Genomic DNA, 24,635 nt, shown 5'->3' with positions numbered 1-24,635 from the left:
TTTTGTCCAGACAGTTCTTTCCCTCATACACTTCATCATACACTACTTGACACACAGAAAATGACGGCACCAAACGACACCCTCCAGCAAAGAGCATCGACGCCTTCAACAACAGGTAACAAGCGCAAACGAACAACAGGGACTCTGGCAGACTCAAACCAACATATACAAGTTTCTTTTTCTGATGCTAAAAAACAATCACAAACACCTTTGGCTGCTACTATTGCTCGTTCTACTGTTTCTCCTGCTCCATATGCAAACCAACAACAACAACAACAACCATCTACCCTGAAGCAACAGTCTAGAGCATCTTCCCCACAAGAACCAGTCTATTGCGTCTGCCGCAAACCAGACACTGGCGTCTGGATGATTGGCTGTGACCTCTGTAACGACTGGTTCCATGGTGCATGCGTCAACATTTCCGAAGAAGCTTCCAAGCGTTTTGTCAAGTATGCTTGTCCGCGCTGCGAGGCTGCCGGCCGCGGACATTCCACTTATAAGCGCAAGTGCCGGCTGCCTGGATGCGACCGGGCCGTAGCAGTTTGTACAGAAGACGACGACGATAACGAAGAAGAAAATGAAGAAGTTTCAGCAGATCATCAGCCTACATCTGGGCGCAAGAAAAATTCATCCAACGGGGCCGTAGCAGCAGCAGCAGCAACAACAACAGCAACAACAACAGCAACAACAACAACGACAGGAGCATCAGCTTCTGCGCGGACGAAACAAAAAACATCTCGTACCAACGGCACTCGTGACAAGAAAAATAAGACTCAGGCAATGTCCAAGTATTGCTGCAAGGACCATGGCTTGCTTTTCTTTAAAATGCTGGTCCAACAGAACCTCCCTACTCATAGAGCAATCGACTCTTCGGCTTTGTCTCCAGGAGCCCTGGCTTCAGTTGTGCGCTCGTATTCCTCAGCAACACAGTTTCACACTGCTGGAGTTCAAGCTAAACCCCCTCCATCTTCTTACAACACAGGTTCCCAGCACCGGTTCCATTATCCATCGAGTTTATCAGCACTATTGGCAGAGCAAGACCAGCAGCGGCTGCGGCTTTTGGAAGCACGCAAGGCCAGTGCATTAGCCCGGTTAGACTACCTGACATCCAAGGCTCGGTTTTTACAGTTTTGTAAGGATTCATCCAAACATCTTGCACAGCTTGTGGACTCTTCTCAACCAGTATCAACAGCTCGTCGACGAACTGACATTTGCGGCTTTGACTGTCGCCTTACTCGCACACAAGCAGACTGGCGAGCCGAAGAAATGGATGCCCTGTATGCTGCTTATGCCGCAGAAGTTGCGCGCCCAGATTCTGATGGTGACGTGGTCATGACCGCCACCATAACCCCAAGCCAGGCCGTGGCAACCACCAACTCAACCACTAGCACCAGCACCAGCACCAGCACCAGCACCTGTGCCACCACCACTACACCCTTTGATGAAGACACTATTTGCATGCTAGAGCGACGGAAATGTATTCGCCATGCAGGATGGCAAGCCATTTTTACAGACGAGCTTGTCATGCAGGAATCTGCGGCCCGAGCGGAAATTGAAAGCATAAATGTCCAGTTGTCTGAGTACAATCACCGAATCCATATGCGTCAGCTTGACATTCCAGCATCTCCACCAGCTTCCTCTACTTCAGCAAGAGCAGCTCAACAGAACCTGGGCCCTGAGACGGTGGCTTTTTCGTAGTAAGAAGATTTTTTTTTCATAAATCAGTAGATCAGAAATAATAATAGTTAAAAAAAAAAAAATTAAGACTTGTTTGAAATGTACACAAAACAAAATATTATATATTCAATCCTCCTCCTCTGCTTCTGTCTCACCACCATCAAACATGGCCTCCGTTACCGCAGTCACGTGGTCAGCAGGCTTCCATACCTGCACAATATTGTCTTCGCAAGCCGATGCAACCACCCACGGCACTGTAGGGTGCCATGCCACGTCCGCAATCGGCGCTGTATGACCTCCGTGCATAAACAAAAGCTCCGGCGGTCCATCCTCCAAATCACCAGCAGCACCGTCTTCACTATCAACATCCACCCGTGCAAGGTCCCACAAAAGTACCCGCCGGTCAAGTCCGCCAGATGCAAGCACAGACTCATGATGCGGCGACCACCGCACTACAACCGCATCTCCACCAACATGCCCGTTTAGCGCAAACACCGGTTTGGGCTCTCCAAGCATTCGCATGTCCCAAACATGTACCTCACCGTCTGCACCCGCTGTCGCAAGCACGTACTCATTATGCGGGTTAAACGCAAGGCTGTTGACCGCACCGGAAATGTACTCGGGCTCAGGAGGAGGAGGTGGGGCTGGTGTAGCCACAGATGTCGAGGATCCACCCCGCTTTGAGCTTCCGGGCTCCGGCGTCAACTTGCCCGACGATCGCGATCCTCGGCCACCACCACTGCTGCTGCTACTGCTGGGCTTTTCATTTTCCGCAGAGGCTGCCGCAGACCCTCCAGCACTCACAGCATATACATGTGCATTAGCCACCCGTGCAACAGGATCCGCAATGCTTGTGCGTGTGTCCACAATGCACAAGCTCCCGTCCGCAGATGCCGTACCAAACACAGACGCAATATGAGGGTCCCATGCAACCGCTGTCACTGCAGCCGCGTGTAGCTGCTCCGCAACCGCTACCGGCTGCACCACTGGCACTGGTGTGTTGATTGAAACTGCCAACGTTTCTTCCTTGTCACCGTTTAACCCTATTCGTCGACGAATCGGCGGTACTGCTGGACTTGCATTCACGTCCCACAGAGCCACACTTCCGTCCGCAGCTCCAGATACCAGCGCGCTACCAGGTTTAGTGGCAGACCCAGTGGCCCAGTCTAGTGCGCTACCTGCCACAGAATGTCCACCTACAAGCACCAGCTGCGCTGCAGAGTCTGTGGCTGCAGGGTCTTTACCCACATTGTACACCACAATATCACCGTGCGTTGCAAAAGCCGCAAACTGTGCCGGGTTACGCGTATTAAGAGTGGCACCACCGGAGCTGGCCAGTGCTGCAAACGCTGGAGCAGGGTCTGTTGGGTTATAATGTCGGTATGCATGCTGGATACGAAACTTGCGAGCGGCCGTAGCTGCATCTGCCGACAGCGGAGCTGCATTGGTTGTGTTGAATGCGACTGACGACAAAACACCCGTGAGCTTGGCGTGTGCAGGCACTATTGGTGGCCGTGAAAATGGACCTGTCGGCAAGTCAAGCTCTGCAAAAACAAGACGTTCCACGGGGCCGTGAGTTCCTAGAAACAATCGATGGGTCGAGTACCTGGCTTGTGCGTTGAGCGGCTCGTCAGCCTTGGGGAGCCATTGGACAAAGGGAGAGGGTGACTCGAGAGCGTTAGCCGAAAAGAAGTCGTAAAGAAAGGGCACATTTTTTTTCCAGATTTTGTATTCTATAAAGATTAGTAGAGTAGAATGAATAGACAGTTTTAAGATTCCACTTACCTTCATTGATGATGCGTTGGTTAAGACGCGTTTCTTGTTCCAGCGCGCTTTTGTCGGGCACTATGTTTCGGGTTAGTCTCTAAAGAAACAAGTTGGACATCGGTCTACGTACTCGAGACATCTTTGTCAGCGGGCTTTTCCTGGGCCTTCATGGCCAGAAGCTTTGCTAGCAGGTCGTCGGAAGTGCCCATTTGTGCGATGGAGGGGTTTTTGTATTCAGTTGGAGATTGGAGATGTTGAAGAAAGGGGAGAAGGGAAGAAACCAAAAAAAAAAAAAAAAAAAAAGTTTTGGAGGTGAAATTTTTACAAGACAAAAACGCGTATGGAAGGTAGGGTAACTACAAGTATTCAAATATTCAAATATTCAAATATTTAGCTATCTAAATATTCAACTATTAAACTATTCAAATATCCAAATATCAAAGTATTCAAATAGTCAACTATTCAAAGCTCGGAAAATAAATCGTCTTGCAACTGTTAAAAAAAAGTTAGAAATAAATCAAAAAAAATCATTTAAAAAAAAAAAAATTAAAAATAAACTCACCTTGGCTGGCCCTGATAACTGCTTCCACATATCCACGCATACCGGTACCCATAATCATCTGTTTCGTCCTCCCCACGAATCGTCCTCAAAATCATTGGGTTCTTGCACTCACAAATTGGGTTCTTCTCCATCGCAAACTCTTCCCGATAGTCTCTATAAGTAATATTGATCCGCACAGACCCAGCCACCGCATGGGGTGCCAGCACCCCACGCGCTGCCGGCGCAAGAGTGTGCTTGTACTGCTCCTGGCACCCAGCGTGCATGATAATCAACGAGTTGTGTGGCACGTGAACGGACGCAACTGCAGATTCCAGCACACCGTACTTGGCTGCTGCTGGGTATTGTCGCCGCCGCAATCGGAACTCGCGGGTGACCCCGAGCGACACGCTTGCAATCACACACGCAGGGCCTAGGTGTGTCAGTTGGTCCGAATGGTATCCTACAGACGATCTGGGGCCCTCGTATCTATTGCAAACTGCTGCATTAGATCTCCACCGGTTTCGGGATTGATACTTTATGTGTCCACGGCGTTCGATCTCTCTGTTGACAGTCTCCTCCACAATCTGTCGCGCCGCATCCATATCTTTGGAAAACATAAACGAAGATGTTAACACCTTACCGTTATACGTGTGTTTTGTCTGGTGGCCATCCTTTTCGCCCGAGTAAAATGCAGATTGGTGCGCAGACTCGCATGCTCGGTCAAACATATGGAAAGTATTTGGTGGCCACGCGTGCGACTCTTCTAGTAGACTGGTGAGTAACCGCGTAGCTAGATCCTCAGGGAATACGTCCAAGTGTAGAGTGCACGGGAGTGTTTTTTCAACATCTGCTGGGTCATACAAATGAAGAGTTTGACCTTGTTTTAAAGTTGGAGGCGGTGGCGCATTGAGCATGAATCGCGCGAGGGTGACTTGACGCGTATTGGCAGATGGTTTGAGCGAGGATGTAGGTGATCTGTGGCCTAGTAGTTTCCTAACTTTGGCAACACTTCCACCCGTACTCTCCAACAAGTCTCTTAAAACTTCTTCAGAAGCCTGTGGAACAAGGTCCTTAAGCGTTTTAATTTTTTTGTCCATGTTGACGTAGAAGGTGGGGTGAAAGTTCCTGAGCAAAGATTTTTATAAAGACTTTTTTAATTAAATTTAATTTACTTAATTTATTACATGACATTATCTGGAAAGTTACAACAACACCCTACGGAAGCTCTGCGCGAATCAGGTGGTGGTGAACGTTGGCACCAGCAATGGTGCCCATGTTGATAGCTCCAGAGACTTGTTGCAGAAACGTGCAATTGTCGCCTGCAACAAAAACTCCTGGAGCATGGGTAGCCTGGCCCATTGGCAGAGTTTCCACATGACCTGAAGGCAAGAACTTGACTCCGAGAGGCTGCATAAGGTGTTTGTTGCGTACCGTTTGTTTAGGGAAATACGACAAAAACCGGTGAGAGGTCTGGGAACCATCAAACACAAGATCGATGGACAATTCATGTGCCACAATTTTGGTGATTGGCCTTGAGTCAAACTTAAACCCATGGCGTTCTAACCGTGTTTGGAGTGCAAGCAGATCGCCTTCTCGTGGGTTGGGCATTGTGGTGAAATCCTGACCATTGGTGTAGATTGTGACTTTGTCCGCAAGTTTAGAGGCCATTCCAGCAATCTCAACAAGATGGCCCAAAACCATAGGATTGTCAAGAAGAAGTCCAGCACTGGGGCTTCCACGTTCTTCAAATCCATGGCAGAATAGACAATGGAAAACAGTTTCCCCCCAACCGTCTGAAAGCCCTGGGATACTTGATAGAGAGTCCTCGACACCTGATGCAAAGACAATTGTTTTCCCGTGGTATGTTGTTCCATTACTTGTCACCGTGAACTTGTAGTCATCTTGTTTCTCCACTCTTTCCACATTTCCTTGAACAATCTCAGCCACTGTTTTGTACCTTCCGTGGATCAGCTCATTGTGTGCAGCCTGTCGAAACTCGTGTGGAGCGTGATGGTCCCAGGTCAGAACGGTGTGCATGTGACTGGTGGACGCGTTGCGGTAGGTCCCATTGTCGAAGATAACGCAGGTGCGCAGGGCCCTGCAAAGTGCAAGTGCTGTTGCCAATCCTGCGGGTCCTCCGCCGATAATCAAACAGTCATAGGTAGATGTCATTATTTTTGATAATATATATATATATATATATTTTGTATTTAGTTTTGAATGGCATTTTAAGGAAGATTAATGGGGTTTGTTTTTATAGCCAGACTTGATTATTCCTACAAGGTTCTTTCTGACGTCAAATTGAAGAGGTAGTCCTAAAGAGGAAAGCTAAGAGAAGGTTAAGAGAGAATGGACCAACATAGAAATGAATTTTGCTCCTTCTTTTTTTTTATTTTTCTTTTTATAGTAAAAGATCTTTTCTTTTATTATGTCTTTTCATATTGAGTTTTGATTTATAAATTGATATTCTTATTCTTTCAAGTGTTTGGAGGGAAGGTGAATTAAATAATTAAAATATATATAAGTTACTAATTATTTTGTTATTAATAGTAACCTTTAAGTTACTAATAACTTATTTTTTTATTTTTTTTTGAGTAAAATTCTATTTTTAAATAACCCTGGACCCTTGAAACACTCCTGAAGGCCTCAGAAATTTCCTAATTGGGTTAAATAAAAACACATAAAAAACGTTTCTATTTTTAGTAATTTATTTTTTATTTTTTTATTTTTTTTTTTCCTGCTTACCAAAATAAAAAAAAAAATAACCCTCCAAAAACATTTTTTTTTTTTTTTTTTTTTTTGCTTTACTTGGAAAAGCCACCACCAAAAAAAAAAAAAAAACACCCTTTTAAAACCACCCCTTTTAATATCGCCATCCAACATCTCTCATTAAATAAACCTTCCTTTGCAACCATAAAAAAAAATAAATTTTAAATAAATCCATTCGTTAAACAACTATAAACAAATAATTCCTAGTAAGTTTCTAATCTTTAATCATTTAATTTTTTTGTTTTTTTACTCTTCTAATATTTAATTTTTTTTTTCTAGTGGATTCAAACCATCGTCTTTTCGACCTTGAGGGATCCTCTTCATCCCAACCAAGTCGGAAAAAGTCTCTGGTCAGACCAGAACGTGCTCGTCTTGACCCAAGCCATCAAAACTACTATTATACCCAAAAGGCTGCTGCCCAGTCGAGCCATCTCAATATTCAACCATCAACTACTGGTAATGACCCCCATTTCCCCCAAATGATTCCTCTTAATGACATGCGCTCGGACGGGGGGCTTATTGAAGAGGAATATGAAGATATCGATGATGATGATGATGATGACAATGATGGACATGAAAATAGAAATCTGGCACCATATCACAGCACAGAATCAAATAGTAGATACACTGACTATGATCCCCAACACCCAGCAATAACTCCATCTTCTTCCCATTATACCACAAATACTACAAATGAAAACCCCTCAAAGATCCCTCCTAGCACTTCTACTAGATCTCTTACCCAGTTAAACAATAACAATAATAATAACAACCAATATTATGAAAACCTTCCTCAAGGTGCACAAGTTGTTGAGGGCCTTAATGACGAAGCCCCTGGACTTGCTCAACAGCTTAGTAATACCTCTTCATCAGCAGGCCGCCGCAGAGAAATAGAAGGCATGCCATATGTTGATGATGAAGACCACAATGACGATGAAGCTGCTCAAGAGCCCCTCAATGACGAAAAAAAATCACCCAAACAGAGCCGCAGACTCCGAAGAAAACTTCGTAAACAGCAACTCAAACAAGAACAAGGCCCACCTCCCTCCATCTGGCGCTTCTACTGCGCCGTCGTTACCTTTTGGGCCCCAGCATTCACCATGCGTTGGTTTGGCATGACTACTAAAGAGCGCCAGTGGGCCTGGCGTGAAAAAATCGGTCTCATCACTGTCATTCTCTACATTGCAACTTTTGTCGCTTACCTTACGTTTGGCTTCACCCAAACGGCCTGCAAAAATAATGTTGTCCGCGTTCGCATCAACGAAGTCAACGATGGTAACCTCATCATTCACGGCCGTGCTTATGATCTCACCCGTTCAAAACATCCTCTCGCAAAGGGTATCCCAGCAAACTCAAACATTCTCTATCCTCCAGTTAATGCTGGCGGTATGGACGCTTCTTTTCTCTTTCAAAATGTCAATGGCCATTGCAAGGGCCTCCTGGTCCCCACTGAAAACTCTTCCATCCCTACCAACGGAGATGAACTTGCTTGGTACATGCCCTGCCGTGTTTACTCTCTAGATGGCTCTACCCAAGCAAACTTCACAGAAGAATATTACAATGGCTGGGCTTGCCACACTTCTGCTGCTTCACGCAAGGCTTACTGGGCATTAAAAGTCTCGGGTGAAGTCTACTTTTCCTGGGACGATATTCGTAACGCTTCTCGTAATCTTGTTGTTTTCAATGGTAACGTCATTGACCTTGATCTCATTTCTTGGATCCAGTCAACAGATATTGACGTTCCTAGCCGCTTTTATGACCTCCAAGAAGACGACACTATCCGCGGTATAGATGTCTCTACAATGATGGCCTCTGGCCAAGACCGGCAAATTCTTCGCTGTCTTAACGACATTGCCAAGGTTGGCTATGTCGACGCAGACCAAATTGGTTGTCTTGCTTCTTCCGTTGTCTTGTATGTTTCGCTCATCTTCATTATTGGTATCGTCGCAATTAAGTTTATCTTTGCCCTCTATTTCCGCTGGGTCATTTCCGGTAGCCAGGGCGCAGATTACCTAACAAATAAGGAAATTACCGAGCGTGACAATGTGGTAGAAGATTGGTCAGATAATGTTTATGCTCAAGGCCCTGTCAAATCTGTCAAAAAACCATTTCCTGGAGCAGGCCATAACCATTCCACCTCTACCGTTGGCAACCGTGCTTCCATGTTTGGCAGCCGCTCAACTTTTGGTAACATCACCATGGCTTCTCAAATGCCATCCTCTTCTACTTCCAAGATTGTTGGAAATACCTCCCAGTACCTTGACTCTCGCGCTTCTCTTGCCCTTGATGACCCCTTCCGCAGCTCATCCATGCTTGCCAGTCACAATGGTGCAAGATCAATCATGTCGGCTGATACATCTTACCAAGGCATGACTCCTGAAAACTTCCAAGAGGAATCCATCGATGTCAACTCTCCTGATTATGTCGTTCCTCAACCCCCCATTGACTATCAACCCTTTGGCTTCCCCTTAGCCCATACAATGTGTCTTGTCACTGCATACTCTGAATCTGTCGAAGGTTTGCGTACTACCATTGATTCCATTGCTACCACAGACTATCCCAATTCCCACAAAATGATTCTTGTTATTTGTGATGGTCTCATTAAGGGTTCAGGTAACGATATGACCACCCCAGAAATCTGTCTCTCCATGATGAAGGACTTTACTGAACCTCCAGACCAAGTCCAGCCTTACTCCTACGTCTCTGTCGTCAGTGGTGCTAAGCGCCACAATATGGCCAAGGTCTATTCCGGATTTTACAAGTATGATAATGCTACCGTCGATCCCTCCAAGCAACAACGTATCCCCATGATTACTGTTGTCAAGTGCGGTACTCCTGCCGAGCAGGGAAGTGCCAAACCCGGTAATAGAGGTAAGCGCGATGGTCAAATCATCCTCATGTCCTTTTTGCAGCGTGTTATGTTTGACGAGCGTATGACTGAACTTGATTACGAATTGTTTAACGGTATTTGGAAAGTCACGGGTATCGCGCCAGACTTTTATGAAATTGTACTCATGGTGGATGCAGACACAAAAGTCTTCCCAGATTCCCTTACCCATATGGTTGCCTGCATGGTCAAAGACCCTGAAATCATGGGTCTTTGTGGTGAAACTAAGATTTCTAACAAGCGTCAGTCGTGGGTCTCCATGATTCAGGTCTTTGAGTATTACATTTCCCATCACCAAGCAAAGGCTTTCGAATCTGTCTTTGGTGGTGTCACTTGTTTACCTGGTTGTTTCTGTATGTACCGTATCAAGGCTCCTAAAGGTGACGATGGTTACTGGGTTCCTATCTTGTGTAACCCAGATATTGTTGAACGTTACGCTGAAAACGTCGTTGATACTCTCCACAAGAAGAATCTGCTGCTCCTTGGTGAGGATCGTTACCTTACTTCTCTCATGCTTCGTTGTTTCCCCAAACGTAAACAGATCTTTGTTCCTAAGGCTGTCTGCAAAACTATTGTCCCGGATGAGTTTAAGGTCCTGTTGTCTCAACGTCGTCGTTGGATTAACTCTACCGTCCATAACCTCATGGAACTGGTATTGGTCCGCGATCTCTGTGGTGTCTTTTGCATTTCCATGCAGTTTGTTGTCTTTATCGAACTCGTCGGTACCCTTATTCTCCCTGCTGCTATCTCTTTCACCCTCTACGTCATCATCATTGCTATTGTCAAAAAACCTACCCCTGTTATGTCCCTTATCTTGCTTGCTCTCGTTTTGGGTCTCCCCGGTGTTTTGATTATTGTGACTGCTTCTAGATGGTCGTATGTTGTTTGGATGTTAATCTACCTGCTTTCTCTCCCCATTTGGAATTTTGTTCTTCCTACCTATGCCTACTGGAAGTTTGATGACTTTTCTTGGGGTGATACTCGTACCATTTCTGGTGGCGATAAGGGTGGCCACGACGAAGCATCTGGTGAGTTTGATTCGAGTCAAATCATTATGAAGCGCTGGCGTGACTTTGAGCATGAAAAGCATCGCTTTGCCTACTCAAATACTGGTGCAGCTTCTACTTATGCGGCATCTGTCAATGGTTTCAATAACTTTAGCAACCACCCCTATGGTAACACCGGACCTCTCGCTCCGTCTTTTGCTCCGGCGGCTTATAACAATATGGCTTCACAAAGTCAAACAGTGGTGCAACCACCTACTGCCCAATGGCTTAACACTCATGGCGACCCGGGTATTTCCACAGACTCGCGGACGTCATCGCCAAGATTGTACCCGGCCACGTCAATTCCACGTTCGACTTCGTACAACCAAACGCCTCCTCCACACTCGGGTGGTCTTCCTATGACACAATCCGAGACGCAGCTTTCGGTGGTATCGTCGGTGCAGAACCAGCAGCCTCAGCGGCCGGACAATATGTTTTAAAAAAAACAAAAATGGGTAATATTTATTAGAAGAAATGATTTTAAAATTTTTTTAAAAAAAAAATGCATTGGTATATATTTAAGTTTATATAAAAAAAATAATATTTGAAAAAACGGTTATAATAGAAAAGAAAAATTGAAATAAAAATCTATGAAATGCAAAAAAAAAATAAAAAAAAATAAAACAAATAATAAAGAAACATAAGTTTATCGTGCAGCAGCATGTCCTGTATGTCTAATGTGATCAAACAGCTTGTTTTTGCTGGAAAAAGATTGTTTGCACACATTGCACAGGAGCGTTGGTCCGCCGCCTGCGCCGGAGCTATAGTTATTACCGTGTGTATTTTTCTTAATTTTGCGCTGCTTAGCTTTGCCCAATTTCTGTGACGAGGCCGAGGTTGAGGCTGCTGGTGAAGAAGAGCCCATGCGTGTTTGTTCGAGCTGTGCAAGAAGATCGGCAATCGATTGATCTTTGGCTGTAGACTTTTTGGGAACTGGTGCAGGAGTAGGCTCAGAATCGTCTTCGGAATCGTCTTCTTCTTCTTCTTCTTCTTCTTCTTCTTCTTCTTCTTCTTCATTGTCCGACATGAGAGCGCCAAACCCGCTAGACACGGGTTTATGAGCCTCATCCAATGACTCTTCCTCTGAATCGTCATCATCATCATCATCATCTTCCTCTTCTTCACTATCTGACATGAGCGCGCCAAATCCGCTCGATACAGGCTTATGCATTTCATCTGTTGACTCGTCCTCAGAATCTTCATCGGAATCATCAGACATGAGCGCACTAAACGCACTGGACTTTGATGGTGGAACAATTTCGTCTTCTTCCTCACTTTCGTCATCATCCTCATCATCGCTAGTTTGTAGTGCCGCAAATCCACTGGTTTTGGGTGGCTCTTCTTCAGAACTCTCTTTTTCTTCTTCTTCTTCTTCTACTTTTGGCTCGTCCTTTTGGTCAAACCCAAGATCAATGCCCTCCTTGCGCATCTCTTCCTTAAGCTGCTCCACTGCCTTGATATGTTTCTTTGATCGCTCGTGCGCAACCAGCTGCTTTGTCGTCTTAAATGTTTTATCACACACCACACATTCAAACACTTCTTCCACATCAGACCCTTCATCAGACCCTGTTTCTGTATTTTCCTCTCTTGTGAACCCAGCAGGTGGTTCTCCTGCTGCTGCAGTTTTCCTTGCACTCTTCTTTTCCTCTTCAGAGTCGGAGAAAAATGTATTCACATCTTGCTTCGAAATCCGCTCCCATTCTTGTTCTTCATAAGTAGTCCGTTCTTGAGCATTGCGCTTCCGTTCCTCTTCAGAAAGTTGCTTGGCTGATTTTTTCGCATTCGCCTTCTTCCCAAACCCAAGGTTGGCTGCATCTTGTCCAGCATACCGCTTATATCGCGGATCGTTTTTGCGAATAAAGGCCACAAACGTCTTAACAGCAGCATTAAATTGACGTTTGGCTGCTTCGCGTGCCTTGTTGTTGGCCGCATCCATGGCGCGTCGTGTACGTCTGTCCTCCGCATATTTGACATCGTACTTGTCAGCCCATGTAAAAGGTTTGATGGTAGAAAACGCGGCCCAAGCTTTGTAAAAGGGTTCGAGCTCTTCCAGATAATCAGTCTTGGAAGTACCGAATTTGGCTGGCAAAGGTTCGTACATTGGATTAAATTTGGGCTGTGATTCCAGCTCTTCACGTGCTAATCGCTTAAAGATATCGCCTGCAACTTTGTAAAACTTGAGCTCGCCACCGCTGGCCACACCCTTGTACATTTCAAGATCAGATACGTATCGTTTAAGTTCTTCAACTGTCAAAAAGCGTGGTACAAACTCTTCTTGTTGTTGAGAGTACTGTTGTTGTTGGCCACCACGACCGCGATGACCAAACTGGTCGTAGTATGCGCGTTCCTGGGGGTCAGAGAGGACATCGTAGGCTGCCTGGATTTTGGCAAAGAGAACCGTGGCTTCTTCTTCCTGGCCCAGATTACGATCTGGATGCAGACGAAGAGCCATTTTGCGGTAAGCCTTTTTGAGTTCGTCGGGGGAGGCGTTGCGTTCAGCATTGAGAAGCTTGTAGTAGTCCATTTCGCGGATCAGGGCATTGAACTGAGCGGACGCTGCAGCAGCTGCTGGGTCATTACTTTGCGCGGATCCCATGATTCAATAGATTCTCAATAGACCAACAAAAAAAAGGGAAAGTATTTGGTATTTAAAGAGTTTTGTTTTCAAAAGAGAATCCGTTGCCACTGGTATTTCAATAGGCTTTTTATTGGATTTGTAAGAATGAAGAAAAAAAAAAAAAAAAAGTCCAGTCAGCCTCACTCATCACCACCTTAAAAAAAATTTTACAGTCACGTGAATATCCGTTTTGGGAAATTTGCAAAAGTCCTATGAAGCGTTGCAAAATGCAAATGAAAGAAAATGAGAGCAAATGAAAACAATTGACATTTAAAGATTATTAAAAGGTTTTTAATTAAAAAAATTTGTATAATATTAAATTTATAGTTATTTTTAAGGTTGTTAAAATGAAGATCAAGGTTCTTAAAGTAATCAACATGTGTGTGGATTTTGAGACGGTCTATGATTTGAATTGGTGAAAATGAATAGCTTTAAATGAATTCCACCAAATAAATTTGTTGAATTATTATAATGATAAAACTTGAAGTAAAGTATTTATTGAACTTCTATTAAAAGTCTAAGAAAAAATCAGGTATTGATGATCAAAGACTTAAGTCTGGGCTATTGCCTGTTCCCTAAGTCAAATCTTAAAGGTAATTCATAGATTTAAATATTTAAACAAACAAACAATTCTTTAAATATTTGCAATATTTTTTTACAAAATATTTTAAAATCTTCCTTTTATTTTTTTTTTTTTTCGTCTTTTAATTGTTAATCTTTTGAATCTTTGAATTCCCACCACCTTTTCTTCCCCTTTAAAAGCCTTGCCAGGGTTAGGGCCCTCCCTCAAAACTACCCTATAAAGTTGCCTATACAAACCACACACACACATACACACCACTTTAAGTCCTGCCTACAATACCCGCGCCTTTTTTATTTTATTTTTTTTTATTCTATTCTATTTTATTTCTTTTCTATTTCTTTTCTTTCTACTACCAAAAACCCACCTTTCACATCTTCAACATCGAAATGCTGGCCAGTTCTTCCTTTAAGCGTCTGGCTCTTTGCCAGTTTCCTCGACGAGTTGTGACTTCCATCCGATTCAACTCTACTTCAAAGTCCGGCTCTCAACCGAACTCCAAATCACTCCCAGAAACAAGCTCCGCGCCTGAACCAGCAACATCATCATCACATACAGCAGCATCCGCTACCTTCTACACACCCAAGGTTCCGCGCAATACCATGGCCGCGCAGCAGGCTCTGCGACGGTTCCCTGGAATGCTTGATACACCACCAACAAACTCGACTCCTCAGCAACACCCCGGAGCTCACGAAGATTCCCCCGAAACTACTGCGGCTGCACCACTCCCACCAACACAGGGATACTCGTATGGCCATGATGTTCACTTTGGTGGACCCACCGATCCCTACCTCGCATCAACCGCTGCGAGCCAAGGAGGCCTACGGTATCGTCCTTGCACTACCATTTCCAAAAGTGAGAAGTATGACTTGGCAATAGCCATTGATCAGCTGTACCAGCAAGGTTTGCGTTCTGCCTCAATTATTCTTCCTGGAGAAGTCGCGCATGTGTACTACCCATATGCACCGGGCCACCATGCAGATGTGCTCATCATCTCAAGTGGATGTGTGGTGGCATGGGGCATGACAGAGTCTGAAGTTCAAGAAAAAATTTTGCCCCTGCTTGCGCCGGCTGAGATAGGGCCCTATCCTGAGCCTGAGTCGGAGGACATGGATTATATTGAGGAAAAGCCTGTTGAGAATAAGACCGAGACTATTAAAGAGACTAAAAACCATGAAGAAAATGGCACTGAAAAGGAGGATGAGCCTTTGCACAGCACCATGGTTGGTGATGTTATTGTGATTCGTGGTGTCACATATACCCAACGACTTTTGGCTAAAGCGGCTTTTTCATCTGGATTGGCGCGCAGTACCAAGTTGGCTAATTTGGAAAACCTGCTTGACAAGCACATCAATACTACCAAGAAGTACATTGACAATCTTGCCAACGGTCGACGACTCGGTATTCGTGGCAAAACTGTGTTGATGCTTACCGGCAAGCTGTTAAGAATCCGTGGTCAACTTAACTTGTACTCTGAATTGATTGAGACCCCAGACTTGTACTGGTCGGAACCCGAGCTAGAATCTTTATATGTTCTTATTTCTCGCAAGTTGGATGTTGCTCCTCGTATTGCCATTCTTAACAAGAAGTTGGATTATGCAAGTGAGAGCTTGAGCACCCTCAAGTCTCATATTTCCGAGGAGCAGAGCGTGCGTCTTGAATGGATGATTGTTATTCTCATTATGGTCGAAGTATGCTTTGAGACTTCCCACTTTGTGGAAAAGTACCATGAAAAGCGCCGTGAACCTAAGGAAATTAGAGCTGATTAGAAATATCCTCCTACCCTGTGTGTAAATATATATATTTGATAATTTTTGTATTTTTTTGGTTTAGAATTGATTAATATTTTAATAAAAACTCATTGGTATAAATTACGTGCCACTGGTTCATGAAACGAAACAAAATTTTTTGGATTGGTCATTAGCTGGTGCATGATAATCTACTCTATCATCAGTCAAGTGGGATGGATCATTTACAACTTTTGTATAAACAATGAAATTAGAGGGGAAACAAACTTTACAAATAAAAAAAATTCATCACACAAGCTTTCCGCGCTCATGAGTGGGATCAAACCCAATATTATTGAGAAACATTGACACGTCAAAAGGTTGTGCGGGTGGTGCTTCTCGCTTTTCGTCGATTGGGTATCGGTCGCTAGTCCGCGACATTTGTGACCGCACGCTCCCAGCATACTCTGACCGCCGGTGTGCTGCTGACCGAATCGATGTGCCACCGCCTCCATATCCAGACGCTGCCTTTTTCAAATCTGTAACCTTGGGTGACATCTCACGACGCAAATCGCCAAAGGACTGCGCAGTAAATGTCCTGTAGGGTGCAGGGACTTGAAGTAACAATGCAGCTGCTGCTTGTGCTGCTGTTGGTGTTCCCGTGTCACCAGTAGGTGTCGTTGTAGTAGGAATAGCCCACCCTGTAGACTCGTTTGTCTTGGCGGTATCGATCGGAACATCATCCAAGCTTATAGTGGTATCATTGTTCGAACCATTGACTTGATTAATTGCAGTTCCACCCACCCCAACTGCGCCAGATACGCCGACAGGTGTTCCGGTGTTGATTCCGGTAAAAAATGTGGGCAGAATGCGCGTATTGTAACCCAGTTCCTTCAAGGAACGTGCACGCACGGGAGTTGGCAAAGCATCAAGAAGATTTTCTGACGAAGCACGTTGGGAGTGTGCGCGTGTAGTAGCCGAAATAGCACCAGTGTGTGTCTCGTCTTGTAAAGGAATGACAATGGAGGCCCGTGATTCTACGGGAATGTCAGGCCAGCGAGCGGCAAATTCGGCCAAAAGCTTATCGTCAGGAAGATATTGTAATGTATCAAGAATAGCCTCAGAAGAAGGTTCAGCAGGGAAGGGAATTTTTCCACTGGCTGTAACATCATAGCTAAAACTATAATTCATAGGCACTGCAATAGCACGATACCATAGGCCAGTACTCTTCCGACGAGAAATCTCCTCTGAGGTAAATTCTGCGAGAGTCTTAATATCGTATGTTGTTCCAATAGTTGAAAAAAGAGCAAGTGCCACAGATGAAAGATTTAGCCCTCGTTCCAGAGCATTCAAAGATGTTTTGGGAGAGTCATGATAACAAGAAATCAAGTCTCTACTTTCAGCAAGAAATGTGTTTGCAAGAGCAGCCACGCGCACAGCGCCGTTGACCTTGAGCTGAGTAGCAACCAGATTTAGAATGTGGTAGATTAAAATGTAATCTGTTGGAAGGAGAGGTTCGGAACGAGCGCCAAGTGCATGGAGCTCTGAAATAATTCTGCCAACGGGCCCAGCCGTTACACGGAAGTTGACATTAAGCGGAGCAATTTGGTCTGGATCAATGCCATCGTTTTTTAAAAGAATGATGAGGGTGTTTGCAAAAGCATGGCGCACATCTGGGTCTGGGTGATTGAGCAATTTTTGCGTGCCATCCCAAGAAGAAATTGTAAGGTAAACATCGCCGCGGTTTGCACGAGAAGAAGAGTCGGCAAGAATCGAAGTGATTGTTTTGAGAAGAGTGGCAATATACAGTGATTGGGAGCCGAGAGGAGTAGTTGACGCACTTTGGAACCGGCTGAGAAGCTCAGAAATCATATCTGGAACTTGAGTGGCGTAATAAATATGTGAAGCTAATGCTACAACACACTCGCGGAGAATGACCACAAGATCGCTTACTGAAGGGGAACCGGAAGTATAAAGATCTTTAGGAGTTGTTTTTATAAGTGTTGCTTGATAGTGGAGCAGAGTGCGTTCAATGTCAATGACAGAGAGGCCTATCATATTGACAGCAGAAGAAAGAAGAGCATGTACAAGATACGCGTAAAGGTATTGAGTCTTGGTATCTTGAGATGGAATAGCCACAAGCTTGTCGACAAGGACGCCAAGGACTGCAAAACGAATTTGCACGGGGACCCACTTGGCACAGGTAATGACAAGAGTGAAAGCCCATTGTTGAGGTCGGTTATTATCTTTAAGGTACGCGAGCACAGCATCAGTAGAGCCCTTGAGAACAAGATAAGATGTTGTTTCAAAAAAGTTTTTGAGAGCCTCCATAGCAGTTGAAAGAAGTAGGGGTTCGCCGGTAAGTGCCGGTGGTTCCGGGGCGATTGAAAATCGACGTGATTCTCTGCGAGTAAGAGGGTAAATATGTGAATCAATTCGAACAAGAGCTGAGCCATCCGAGTCGATTGCAAGAGTAGCCAAAACCACAGGAACTGTTTTTTGAATGTGGACAAGGCCAGTTGGTGTTGAGATTGCAGCTGAGGCTGAAAGGCTCTTGATGGCGTCAAGGCCGACGAGTCGCCATTGGAGAGCATTAGGACCAGTCAAGGAAGCAGAGCCAGCAAGAGCCACATAAGCATCCACAAGAATGTGGAACTGGTGAACATAATCTGGGTCGCCACCAAAAAGAGCACCATCATGATACTGGCAAAATGACTGGAAGACTGGAGACGCATGTTGACACAGAGCCAGGTCGTTGGATGTCAAGATTCTGTTGAGAACAGCGACGACATTTCGCGCAAAGAGATTAAGGTCTTCATGAGTTTTTTCAATTAAAGCTTTGAGAATATCAAGAGTTACTTGGACGTCGCTAATGGAGATATTAGGTTAGTAGTGTCATTTGACATGTGAGAATTTTTTTTTTTTTAAAAAGTACTAACCCAGAACGGCCCTTGTAGACATCGTTCAGGGCTTTTGCCTCGAGGAAGACGCCGACCTTAGTGAGTTTGGAGCGACGAGTAGACGCATAGTAAAGGAGGTAAGATAGCTCAGAAGAGTTAGGGCGCTTGTCAATGCCTCTGCCCGGTGGATAGCACTGGAGGATGAGCTTCTGGTGCTTTGACTTGAAATGCATTACAATGGCATGAGAATTGGATGGGTGTGTCCAATGATGTACTTTAGGGTTTATGAGAAGAAGACCAAGAAGAAGGAAGAAGACAAAGGGCTTATAAAGGAAATTCAAAGGACTTGAAGCGATTTAGTAGGCGTTTTGTAGCCACGCTTTTGAGCAGCGCTAGGTTAGTGGCTGGGAGTGCTGGCGTGTCCAGAAATTTATAGCAAATGGAAAGGGAAAAAGAGAAGGTGCTGGGCGAATTCTGGAATTTTTTTTTTATTTCTTTTTTTGGTGGTGGGAAAATTTAAAAGGTGAGCGGGTTAGTCAGCTTCTGGTGGAGTAACACCTAACCATCTGTCTGTCTGTCTAGTTGGTGGTGGTGGTGAGATGAGTGGCAGGAAAGTTTCCTCGATAAAACCAAACAGTTTTAAAATAAAATTGAAGCGGGAAAAGATGGAAATCTAAAAGAAATTAAAAAAGATCATCGGGTTTGATCAAAAGTTCAATTGAAAAAGTTCTGGTCGGGTCACTGGTCGGGTCTTTGTTCCGGATCTTTGAATGAAAAAAGCAGCCCACACAAAAAGCAGAGGCCAACACATGTTCTACTTACATTAGGTTATTTAAAATAAGTCATTTGTATTACCAAATAACATTCTTTTACCATTCAGTAACCCTAATAAAAAAAAATATTTCACTTTACCACCTGATGGTCAAACCTTCACAACCACCACTACTCAACATAACAATCTAGCAACTGCCCTACTAACTCAACATGCCTCCCATCTACGTTAAAGGCGGCGTGTGGACAAACGTTGAAGATGAAATTCTCCGAGCAGCTATCTCTAAATATGGCCTGAACCAGTGGGCTCGCGTATCGTCGCTACTGGCGCGCAAGACTGCTAAACAGGCCAAGGCGCGTTGGACCGAATGGCTCAACCCTACCATCAAGAAGATTGAGTGGTCGCGCGATGAAGACGAAAAGCTGCTCCACTTGGCCAAATTAATGCCCACACAATGGCGTACCATTGCACCACTAGTAGGACGCACCGCCACACAATGCATTGAACGATACCAGCAGTTGCTTGAAGATGCAGAACAACAAATCACAGGCAAAGATCTGTCGTTAACTGGTCCCGGAGCAGAAGCCAGTGCTTCCAAACGCGTCAGATTTGGTGAAGATGCTACACCGGAATCCAAACCTGCCAGACCAGATGCTATCGACATGGATGAAGACGAAAAGGAAATGCTTTCTGAAGCTCGAGCGCGTCTGGCCAATACTCAGGGTAAAAAGGCAAAACGCAAAGACCGTGAGCGACTGTTAGAACAAAGCAGACGTTTAGCAACACTTCAAAAACGACGCGAACTTAAACTTGCAGGCATCAACACCAAGCTTGCAAAACGCGATCGCAAAACAGTCGATTATAATGCAGATATACCCTTTGAGCACAAACCTGCTCCAGGGTTTTATGATACCACTGAAGAAGATATTATGAATTTACGCGCAAAAGCCGGGTTTGATCGTAAAACAAACAAGACTGGTGTGTTTATGAGAGAGTCAGGCACCGATAGCCAGGGTAAGAAACGATACCGCGATAAGGCGACGGAGATTGCAGCAGCAGAACAATCAGCACAAGCACGCGCACAACATTTGGAAGAACTTAACCAAGCAGATCAGCTATCAAAACGACGAAGACTTGAGCTGCCGGCTCCTCAAGTTGATGATGCTGAAATTGAACAGATTGTCAAGTTTGGTACGCGTGGCGATCGCATGCAAAAAATGTACAATGGTGGTGATGCTCAAGGGTTAGTTGGAGAGTATGGAAGTGGGCTGGAATCGATGCGAACACCACAAATGGCTCAAGACAGAGTGTTGGAGTCTGTACGAGAGATCCAGGCTATTTCTGAACAAGGTTCTGTTCTTGGTGGAGTTGATGATGTTTTACCTTTACCAAGACCAAGAATGGGAGGGAGTAAAGATGTAAGCGTTCCAAGAACACCAAACCCATTGGCTTTAGGACCTGGAATGACACCAAGACGAGACGCCTTGGGATTTAACACTGGAGCTTCATCTTCGCAAGATCTAGGTCGGAGCTTGCTTCGGGCCAAGTTTAAGAGTCTACCCAAACCACTGAATAATTTTGAAATTCTTGTTCCCGAAGAAAAAAGTATTGAGATTGAAACAGACATTCTAATTCCAGACCGTGGAGAACTGGAGGCAGAAGAAGAGCGGAGGAAACAAGAAGAACATGAACAAGAACTTGCTGGGCGATCACAAGTGCTGCGACGAAACCTCCCACGGCCAGTTGCAACAGTACTACCGAAAATCAGCGAAGGTGAATATGCAGCCATTGCTTACGAGATTCAAAGAGAAATGCAACGACTCATTATTTCAGATAACGAAAAGTATCCCGAAGTGGGAGAAGGTCATGATACAGATTTACCAGTTCTTGATGAAACACTCAAGGCCCAAGCGTTTGCGGAAATTGAACAAGAGGTTAGCAAGGATGCCGAGTTTATACTTAAAACAAATACACTTGCTGCCAGTCTTGATGTGCCCTACGTGCTACCTGGATTAGGACCGGACAAAAAGGAGTACACGGCAGCCAAAGAAGCACTTGCAGCAGCTCTTGTTTCTACTGCAACGGAGGCCAACGACGCCGAAAAGAAACTACAAAAGACAATGGCTGGGTACATGCGTCGGCAACAGGTATTATCGGACAAAATGGCCCAAGCATACACGGGGATTGCAGAGCTTGCAGTCGAGCGTGCGTTGGAAGAAACTCTTCTGCAGAACGAAACGGTGGCCTTAAGTGCACGCCTAGGTCGACTCCAAGAAGAAGTCAATTTTCTTACGGATGCCGAGCGTCGTGGCCAGGAGCTTTATCGCGAGTATCAAATGGTTTAGAATATGTAGGTTGACTTTGTATTAATAGTTGCTATCTTTTTTTTTTTTTTTTTTTTTTTTTTTTGGGGGGGAAGTGGGCTTTCTGTTCTGTATTTTTATTTTGTTGTTTGTTTTTTTTGTTTTTTTTTTTTTCCCCCTCTTCACCACCACAAACATGCCTAAACTTTTGCAAGTTCCGCTCCGACAGAGCGACCCAGCGGCGCTGGGTGCGGGTCTGCAGGAATTCCTGGAAAGAGAATTCCATCAGACGTCAGCCAACGTGCGCCGGGATTGCCAGTTAATCGACAAGATGCGAACGCGAGCCTTAGATGGGTCTTTACCTAGTCTTTTTGAGTAAGTTAAACATCCAACTTTCTTTTTATCCTTATTCTAACGACTATAGATATTATGCCAATCTATGTGGACTCATGACAAGATTCCCTGTAGAGTTAACTACTGATTTTGCATGGTATGGGTCATTGGGATATACTCAATCTGGACCAGTTCGCAGTGCATCGCTGCGATTCGAACAAATTAATATTGTGCACAATGTTGGCGCTTTGTACAGTCATTTAGCGGCGCAGCAGCTGGCCAGCGATAGTAAAGGATGTAAGTTTGCATATAACTATTTCCAGTTTGCAGCTGGGTGTTTCCGATATATTGTGGATATTCTGCTTCCTGCGCTTGTTGAGCACGCGCCACCGCTCGATCTTAATTCGGCAGTGCATGAAACGCTGTATTATATATGTCTTGCTCAGGCCCAAGAATCGTTTTGGCAAAAGGCTGTGATTGAACAATCTAAGAATGGAACCATTTCAAAGTTAGCAGCTCAGGTGGCGGTATACTATGGGGACGCGCTGACGTTTGCTGTGCGGTGCGCGGTGTTGCGGACCGAATGGATCCGCCATCTCAAAATCAAAAAGGCCCATTTTTCTGCAGTAGCACAATATCGTGCTTCTAAAGAGTGTTTGGAGACTGAGAAGTATGATTTGGAGGTTGCACGGTTACGAGCAGCCAAAGAAGCAGCCAATATTGCATTCCCATCTGGAGAAGCACCCAGCGAAGCTATTGATGATCTTAAGGATCTTCAAGAGCGTATCAGATCAGATTTGGAACGCGCAGAAAGAGATAATGATTTGATTTATCAAAAGCTTGTGCCTTCTGTATCGTCACTGCCCGTGATTTCCCCCATCAGTATGGCGAAAGCAGTTGTTCCACCAGAGATTAAGGAACCGACCAAAGATGGGCTACTCTTTTCTTACATTTTACCTTATGCCGTGTACCAAGCAGCAAGTGCATATAAGGAGCAGCTTGTTAGTTATGTGGAGACAGCATTTGTGAGTCAAAGCAAGGTGATTTCTACGGAATTCCAGCGTGTGTTGGAGGAATTGGGGCTTCCTGGGTCATTAGAGGCTGTAGAAAAGCCACAGGGGCTTCCTGGGTCTCTCACATCACACATTGCGGAACTAGAAGCCTGTGGTGGTCTTGCCGAGTTGCAGCGAGCACTGGCAGATGTGTCTACACTGGCACGACGAGCGGGACAGGTACTTGATGAGGGAGCTGAGCACTTGAAGTATGAGGAAAATGAGGATCGCATGATGCGAGAACGCGAAGGTACTGCGCGGTGGCGGCGGCCAGAATCGCGGGTGGCAGCTGCAGTGTTATGGGAGCGACTTGGACGTGCACGGGAAATGCAAAAAGCAGCAGCTGAGGGCGACGCTAGGGTTTTGGCCAAGTTTAAGCTGACTGAACCTTATTTGGTTGAAATGACACAGGGGGCCGAGCATGTTGCACAAATCATTCCGGATGCATTTGCTGGGAATGGTGGTCTGGCGGGTTCAAACAACAATGATGGATACCTGGAGCACGTGATGCAAAGACTTAAGGAAGCCTTGTTGCGTGCACGAGGTGCTGAGACTCGACGACGAGAGTATGCAGCTAGTCAAGTACAAGCGGCTGCTAATGTGGACATGTTGGGTGAGATTATTGATGATTATAATTCCCGATGGGGGGTTCCTGGTGAAGAAGGTGGTGGTGAGTTGCAAGCTTCATCGTTTGAACCGATTTACAAGCGGCACTTGAAAAGATATGAAATATCTGCTCCGGAATGGGTGAAGCAAGAGCGGAGTCTTCAAGTGGAGCTTGTTTCTCTGATTAAGAGATTGAATGAGGAATTTTTGGCAGCGCGGGAGACAGATGATCGGACAATTGCACGGGAGAATATGATTCAAAATTTGGAGGTTGCATTTTTTAAATTTGTAGAGCTGATGGGGGATGTAGAAGAGGCACGACGGTTTTACAATACGTTTAATGAAAGTGCAGTACAATTTGAGACGGCTTGCAAGACGTATGTTTATGAACGTCGGGTTGAGGGCCGTAAGCTAGAGGCTGCTATTGCTGAAGAGCATGATGAATCGGTGGCTGGGGCTGGGGCTGGGGCTGGGGCTGGGGTTACAGCGAGTCCTACACCTGCAGCGGTATTGAATTCTGTACAAGAGCAGCAGACAGGTTCTACGGCTGGTTCGACTTCTGGGTCTGTTTCTTCAACGCCAACGCCATATCGTAATCGGGTGTGGACTCCTGGGAGTGAGATTCGGTTTGGTTAGGATGGAAGAGTTTAAGAAGTGATATTTATGTAAGATAAGCACGTTATTAATAAAAAAAAATTTCTTTTATTTTATTTTGTTTAGTTTGTTTTTTTTAAAACAAAATACCGATTTTTTTTTTTTTACAATCTTTATTTCCTTATTTTTTTGTGATTGTGATTGTGATTGTGATAACAATTTGAATTTTGATATTTTTCTGTATAAATGAAAAATTTGATTAATATTGAATATAAAAAAAAATATTTTACTTAAATAGGATATTTAGATGAAAAAAAAAAAAAAAAAAAAAAAAAAAAAAAAAAAAAAATTTTTTTGAAAGTATTTTCATCTTTGAATTCTACATTGTTGTATTAAAAGATTAAAAAAAAAAGAGAAGAAGTTTTAAAAGAATTTGAAATTTAAATGAAATGAAATGAAATCTA

General features: G+C 44.6%; 10 protein-coding genes across 10 annotated transcripts in view; 5 read left to right on the top strand and 5 right to left on the bottom strand.

The window, feature by feature from the left end:
- SAPINGB_P000382 (uncharacterized protein) overlaps positions 1–1,698 on the top strand; it is a gene marked incomplete at both ends in the record, with an annotated part of 2,895 nt that extends 1,197 nt beyond the window's left edge. Inside the window, one exon of the mRNA XM_031995106.1 lies at positions 1–1,698. This exon is cut by the window's left edge and continues 1,197 nt beyond it. Within this exon, the coding sequence (XP_031850997.1) occupies positions 1–1,698 (1,698 nt within the window).
- A 105-nt stretch (positions 1,699–1,803) lies between these two features.
- Positions 1,804–3,653, bottom strand: SAPINGB_P000381 (uncharacterized protein; the record flags this gene model as incomplete). The annotated part of the gene is made up of 3 exons (XM_031995105.1): positions 1,804–3,410; positions 3,463–3,522; positions 3,575–3,653. The coding sequence occupies 3 exons, from the start codon at positions 3,651–3,653 to the stop codon at positions 1,804–1,806; spliced, it is 1,746 nt and encodes a 581-aa protein (XP_031850996.1).
- Positions 3,654–3,902: 249 nt separating this feature from the next.
- On the bottom strand, positions 3,903–5,082 carry SAPINGB_P000380 (uncharacterized protein; the record flags this gene model as incomplete). Its single annotated transcript, XM_031995104.1, has 2 exons — positions 3,903–3,936; positions 4,007–5,082. 2 exons carry the CDS (start codon positions 5,080–5,082, stop codon positions 3,903–3,905), a joined length of 1,110 nt encoding a protein of 369 aa, XP_031850995.1.
- A 118-nt stretch (positions 5,083–5,200) lies between these two features.
- SAPINGB_P000379 (uncharacterized protein) lies at positions 5,201–6,157 on the bottom strand (the record flags this gene model as incomplete). Its single annotated transcript, XM_031995103.1, has 1 exon — positions 5,201–6,157. The coding sequence occupies one exon, from the start codon at positions 6,155–6,157 to the stop codon at positions 5,201–5,203; it is 957 nt and encodes a 318-aa protein (XP_031850994.1).
- A 69-nt stretch (positions 6,158–6,226) lies between these two features.
- SAPINGB_P000378 (uncharacterized protein) lies at positions 6,227–11,127 on the top strand (the record flags this gene model as incomplete). Its single annotated transcript, XM_031995102.1, has 3 exons — positions 6,227–6,294; positions 6,393–6,415; positions 7,034–11,127. The coding sequence occupies 3 exons, from the start codon at positions 6,227–6,229 to the stop codon at positions 11,125–11,127; spliced, it is 4,185 nt and encodes a 1,394-aa protein (XP_031850993.1).
- A 206-nt stretch (positions 11,128–11,333) lies between these two features.
- On the bottom strand, positions 11,334–13,283 carry SAPINGB_P000377 (uncharacterized protein; the record flags this gene model as incomplete). The annotated part of the gene is made up of 1 exon (XM_031995101.1): positions 11,334–13,283. The coding sequence occupies one exon, from the start codon at positions 13,281–13,283 to the stop codon at positions 11,334–11,336; it is 1,950 nt and encodes a 649-aa protein (XP_031850992.1).
- A 990-nt stretch (positions 13,284–14,273) lies between these two features.
- Positions 14,274–15,653, top strand: SAPINGB_P000376 (uncharacterized protein; the record flags this gene model as incomplete). Its single annotated transcript, XM_031995100.1, has 1 exon — positions 14,274–15,653. The coding sequence occupies one exon, from the start codon at positions 14,274–14,276 to the stop codon at positions 15,651–15,653; it is 1,380 nt and encodes a 459-aa protein (XP_031850991.1).
- A 267-nt stretch (positions 15,654–15,920) lies between these two features.
- Positions 15,921–18,744, bottom strand: SAPINGB_P000375 (uncharacterized protein; the record flags this gene model as incomplete). The annotated part of the gene is made up of 2 exons (XM_031995099.1): positions 15,921–18,480; positions 18,551–18,744. 2 exons carry the CDS (start codon positions 18,742–18,744, stop codon positions 15,921–15,923), a joined length of 2,754 nt encoding a protein of 917 aa, XP_031850990.1.
- A 751-nt stretch (positions 18,745–19,495) lies between these two features.
- Positions 19,496–21,628, top strand: SAPINGB_P000374 (uncharacterized protein; the record flags this gene model as incomplete). The annotated part of the gene is made up of 1 exon (XM_031995098.1): positions 19,496–21,628. One exon carries the CDS (start codon positions 19,496–19,498, stop codon positions 21,626–21,628), a length of 2,133 nt encoding a protein of 710 aa, XP_031850989.1.
- Positions 21,629–21,782: 154 nt separating this feature from the next.
- Positions 21,783–24,213, top strand: SAPINGB_P000373 (uncharacterized protein; the record flags this gene model as incomplete). The annotated part of the gene is made up of 2 exons (XM_031995097.1): positions 21,783–21,961; positions 22,011–24,213. The coding sequence occupies 2 exons, from the start codon at positions 21,783–21,785 to the stop codon at positions 24,211–24,213; spliced, it is 2,382 nt and encodes a 793-aa protein (XP_031850988.1).
- Positions 24,214–24,635: the final 422 nt, after the last annotated feature.

The sequence above is a fragment of the Magnusiomyces paraingens genome, assembly GCF_902498895.1.
Source record: "Magnusiomyces paraingens strain CBS 517.90 genome assembly, contig: contig1, whole genome shotgun sequence".
In the NCBI taxonomy this organism is placed as follows: Eukaryota; Fungi; Ascomycota; class Dipodascomycetes; order Dipodascales; family Dipodascaceae; genus Magnusiomyces; species Magnusiomyces paraingens.
Note: the sequence above shows the minus strand (reverse complement) of the source record. Positions and strands in the feature narration are given on the sequence as shown.